The 5,376-nt window shown below is 45.5% G+C and overlaps 1 protein-coding gene across 1 annotated transcript; it reads left to right on the top strand.

Annotated features, from left to right (window-relative positions):
- Positions 1-119: 119 nt before the first annotated feature.
- On the top strand, positions 120-4,394 carry SOX4 (SRY-box transcription factor 4). Its single transcript, XM_072411622.1, has one exon. It carries the CDS (start codon positions 669-671, stop codon positions 1,812-1,814), a length of 1,146 nt encoding a protein of 381 aa, XP_072267723.1. The 5' UTR covers positions 120-668; the 3' UTR covers positions 1,815-4,394.
- Positions 4,395-5,376: the final 982 nt, after the last annotated feature.

Here is a 5,376-nt window from a genome sequence, read left to right as displayed (position 1 = left end):
CACACACACAGGTCTATACGGTTGTATATATCACACACACAGGTCTATACGGTTGTATATATCACACACATGTATAGATCACACAGGGTTCTATCCCCGGCCTCGCAGGAAAGTTTGCTGTGTGAATCGGAATGAGGTCAGCTCTGGAGCTTCTCATTGCACGCGGTGATTATTATTGCATCGCGTTCCCAGCCAATGGACGCCGTTTGGGCGGAGTTTGGCACGAGGAAGCGTTGGAAACAGCCTTCGATTGGCGGAGACGCGCTCGGGGAAGGGATAAAGGGACGCGAGGCGGAATAGAGGCAAGCTCTTAGCTGTGTGAGGAGCATCAGTGTATACACATACATGCCGTACATACATATCTGTGTGTGGAAGCAGCACTCTCACTCAGGACTACACACACTTCCTGGGATTGCTCCTACATCCTTCTAGTGACTTTGTGCCGGCAGAAGCCTGGACCGGAGCCGTATAAAAATAAATAATAAAGTAATAAAGACAGAGCGATGGCCGCCTGTGGCTGGAAGTGCCAGTAACGTCAGCTGAACTCTGCTGAAGAGACCAACACAAGAACAACGTGGCTCGGGCTCCTGAGCCAGGCTGAGCACGCTGCATTGGATGCCCCAGTGCCTGGATCACTCGGGGACACTGCGAGCAGCACCGCCGCCAACATGGTTCAGCAGACCGGCAACGCCGACAACACCGAGGCACTGCTGGCCGGAGAGAGCTCGGAGTCCAGCGCCGGCATCGAGCTGGATATGGCATCTTCACCTACCCCGGGCTCCACTGCCTCCACCGGGGGCAAAGCCGATGACCCCAGCTGGTGTAAGACCCCGAGCGGGCACATCAAGAGGCCGATGAACGCCTTCATGGTGTGGTCACAGATCGAGCGCAGGAAGATCATGGAGCAATCCCCCGACATGCACAACGCTGAGATCTCCAAGCGCCTGGGGAAGCGATGGAAGCAGCTGAAGGACAGCGACAAAATCCCCTTCATCAGGGAGGCCGAACGGCTGCGCCTCAAGCACATGGCCGACTACCCGGACTACAAGTACCGGCCCCGGAAAAAAGTCAAGTCCGGCGGCTCCAAGCCCGGGGAGAAGGGTTGCAGCAGCCCCGGGGGCCCCTCGTCCAAACCCCCAGTGAAGAAGAGCAGCGGTACCAAGCTATGCAGCAAGCCGCACAGCAAGCTGCTCCTGGGCGCCAAAACCTTAGCGGAGCAGCCGTGCATCCTGGACCATCACTCCCTATACAAGTCCCGGAGCGCGGCCCCCTCCAGCCGCCAAGCAGCCCCAGACAAGAAGCCCAAACACCGCCTGTACATCTTTGGTGCCCCGGGCTACCAGGGATCCTCTCCCATGGCCGTCCCCGCCAGCCCCACTCTGAGCAGCAGCTCCGGCGAAGCCAGTGACCCGCTCAGCCTGTACGACGACGGGGCCGGCTCCATGAACAACTCCCCGGGCTCCCCGTCCGAGCACGACGGCTACCCGACAGCTTCTTCGCCGGCCCCATCCTCCTCACACTCCTCCTCCGCATCCTCCCCCTCCTCCGCATCCTCCTCCTCCTCTTCCCCGGCTTCCTCCTCGGACGAGGAGCTGGAAGACGAGTTCCTGGAGCTGAACCCCAGCCCCGGCTTTGAGAACATGTCCCTGGGCAGCTTGGGCTCCTCCGCCCTGGACAGAGACCTGGACTTTAACCTGGAAGCCGGCTCCGGCTCTCACTTCGACTTCCCGGACTATTGCACCCCTGAGGTGAGTGAAATGATCTCCGGGGACTGGCTGGAGTCCAGCATCTCCAACCTGGTGTTCACCTACTGAGCCGCCGGTGTGTGCGTGCCCTGAACCGACGGCACGTCTGCTTTATTGGTCAGGACTAGGCACCGAGTGCAGAGCAGCCCTTCTCTATCTATCCCCGAACCACAGATCTGGCGACAGCATGAGCCCGGCGGATAGCTCAGTCGGTAGAGAATCTGACTTTAAAGCTGAGTCCTGGGTTCGAGTCCCAGCTCGGGCTTTATCCTACAATGATTACACAGTGAAGAAGGCACTTATAGGGGCTGCACATGAAAAGCCATTCAGAGATGTGGGGAGAGCTGTGATCCAAGTCCTTTTAGCATTCAAGTCCCTGTAGGGAGCAATGGGGACTCCCCCTTCCAACAGCCAGTGCAGCTTTTACCTTCCATAGGAGAGGAGAAGGAAGGAGCACAAAAAAACTGACACCTTTTAGAGGGGCCATCAGCCCCCCACAGATCACCTTCCCCCCACCTTCCTTTTACCTTGGATGGGGGAAGTGGTTTTGTTTTTTTTTTATGTTTTTATTTTGTAGTAGAGACTGTAATGGATTTGCACGTATGGAGAAGGATATGGCGCCCTTCGGGTCACCCAGCTTTTTTCATTTACCATCTATGAAAAAATAAAAGATGGACTTTTTGTATTAAGGACACTACTTTGGGAAGTAGACCAAGTGACATATTTATGTGGTACCGGGGGGAAATGGCGGTGGTGTTGGATTCTTTGACTGGTGGGGTAATATAGCATGTTATTCTGTCTCTTTTAAGGTTTCTGTAAGACTGTTGAACAGTTTTAGTGTTAGGATAATATAAAGCAGATAGATGGCGCTATGTTTGATTCCTAAAAAAAAAATCACCAGCTTTTTTTCTCATTTTTTTACTCTTCAAGGATTCAAACGCAACTCAAATCTGTGCTGGACTAAACAAATAATTCAGGACCAAATGTTTCTCAGAGTATGTATGTGTTATTTACTCAGTAGATGTAAATGGAAAGACTGTTTCTTTTGGGTTCCCTTTCTCATTGGTGTTCCATATTGCCCCCCTTCTCCCCTTTTTTGTAAATGTAATCAGATCTATCATTTTATATGTGGACATATTTATACTGGCCAAACTTTTTTGTTTTTTTTGTTTTACCTTTTTTAATTTTATATGTTTTTTTTGTTTTGGTAGATCTCCTCCTCTTCCTCCTCCCCCCTTTATCCACACCGTTTTTTATGTCTCCTTCACTGAAGGGCTAGAGTTTTAACTTTTAATTTTTTATATTTAAATGTAGACTTTTGACACTTTTAAAAAGAAAGAAGAGAGATGAAAACGTTTGATTATTTTCTCAGTGTATTTTTGTAAAAAATATATAAAGGGGGTGTTTTAACCGGTGTCAATTGCAGTTCTGACTTTCCTGACAAAACTACAAACAGGGAGGCTGGTTGATATCTCAAAACCAATAATAATAATAAAAAAGTGAAACCAGCCTATTACTCCATGTTTACACACTTCAATCTGCAGGCTTCTTAAAGTCACAGCATCCCTTCCAGCCTAGTGCACTTGCACCTCCAGAGTATTGCTAATACACTGTATGTCGGTTGAAAACTAAAAAAAAATCTCTGTATTAATGATCATGTGTAGTATTTATATAGCTCTTTATATCTGTACCTTTATTTTACTTTATGGTATTGTATCGTGCAGCCCTCCCCTATTGTGGAGCGTTGGCAGCACCTTTTGTTTGGCACTGTTAAACTTCGAGGAGAAGAAAGGAGCAATGTTATTTGCCTGTTTCCAGTAGGTAAACGAAGGGGTAGAACATTGAGCCACCCACATTTTTATGTTTTGTTTTGTTTTTTATATAACGCTACGCCAATCTCCTGTATTTTCACATGCTTGCTTTTTGTAACCCTTCTTGCTGGGGGGAGCATGTCATGTCCCTTTAGCTCCAATGGGTTAACTAAGCTAGTCTGTATTCAGATGCTTTAAAGCAAACCAGTGCACATTGTAAGCAAAAAAAAGGGATCCTGTAGCTTTAACTTCTAGACCACGTTTTTGCACTTTTTTTATAATACAAAAAAAAAAAACCCGTGCCGTTTAAACCACTGGACCTATCTAAATGCCGATTTGAGTTCGCGACACTATGTACTGCGTTTTCATTCTCGTATTTGACTATTTAATCCTTTATACTTGTCGCTAAACTATGATTGTTTTAGTCTCTTTTGGCATGATGATAGCATATGTATTCAGGTTTCTAGCTATTGTGTTTTAAGATGAAAAAAAAGAAAGTGAAAACATCTTTGTACATTTAAGTCTAATATAATAAGCAAAAAAAGACAAAAAAAAAAGATTGTGTGTTTATGTATGTATTAAACGACAGGCACTAGAACTTCTGCCGAATGAGGTAGCTTCTGTTTTTAACATAATTTTTTAAACTTTTTTGTAATCCATCCTGTGCAATATGCCGTATAAAAGAATTTTGTCTAACCATCAAGCCACAAAACAAAGATTTGAGGCATATCTCCATGCCAGCTAACCATGTTTATTTCACTGCCTGTCAGATTGTTGATATACTTCTGTAAATAACTTTTTTTTAAAGGAAATAAAATCAGCTGGAACTGAACCCTTACATTGGATTGGTTTTGTCTTTATTGTGAGTGTATGTATCTGAACCACTGAGTCTTCCTAGAGCCATGACTGTTACAGGGGAGGAGCTGTGGACTAAAATTAACAGTATTGGTCCTTGTAGTCAGAAGGAAAAAAAAAAGTATCCAAAATGTAACAACGTAACTCCTATTCCAAACACGTACAGTGAAAGAAGGGAAATAAAATCTTGGCAGGCCATTCCTTCAAGTAATGAGCGACTGTCAGAGCTTGTTCTGCTGTCTAGGAAAATTCTACGAATTCACAATGCAGACTGATAGTCTTACACTTACCATCAGAATGGATGCGTAGCTGAAAATAGAAAGCTTTGGGTTGGTTGTTAATTAGGATTAGAAGACAAATTTTTTTTTAAACGTTAATTAACAGATTTGGTTCCTCAGTTTTGTGATTTAACAGCATTGTACCAAACATGCATTAAAACAGATATACACAAATCTAGCAATATAAAGCCCAACCTCAACTTTTATAGTTTGCAGGTTTGTAACCTCGGATTCCTAATTATTTGTATTTTTTAGCTGCTTTTAAAAAATGATGTGGGATCAGGTCTGTTAACAAGGGTAAATAATACAGTAAGTATAAACATAAGGGCATAAGTTACCCAGATGGTTTTTGTGCAGATCTTGAAGTATTGGAATGGAATCGGTCAGCTACTGCTGCTGGAAATATTTGGAAATCACGTTTCCTATTCAGCAAAATCTATGAGGAGGGTTTTAGAACACGTACGATACAGGACCATTCAGATACCAGCGGCAAACTCCACCTCTTCGCCTCAGGAGAAGCTACATAAGCCATTTGTCATCCCAGGCTGACCTTGGCGGCTGCAGATACAGTTCAACGCCATCAGACTCTGCTTTCCTGGAAAGTCCCTGCAAGACCTGATTTGTGTAGTCCCATTGCAGAGGTTTTGAAACATAATGGTAGCAGTTTGTTCAAAGACTGCTTGTTCT

This window comes from Pyxicephalus adspersus, chromosome 5, assembly GCF_032062135.1.
Source record: "Pyxicephalus adspersus chromosome 5, UCB_Pads_2.0, whole genome shotgun sequence".
Lineage (NCBI taxonomy): Eukaryota > Metazoa > Chordata > Amphibia > Anura > Pyxicephalidae > Pyxicephalus > Pyxicephalus adspersus.
The sequence above is the reverse complement of the archived record's forward strand: the minus strand, read 5'-3'. Positions and strand labels throughout refer to the sequence as shown.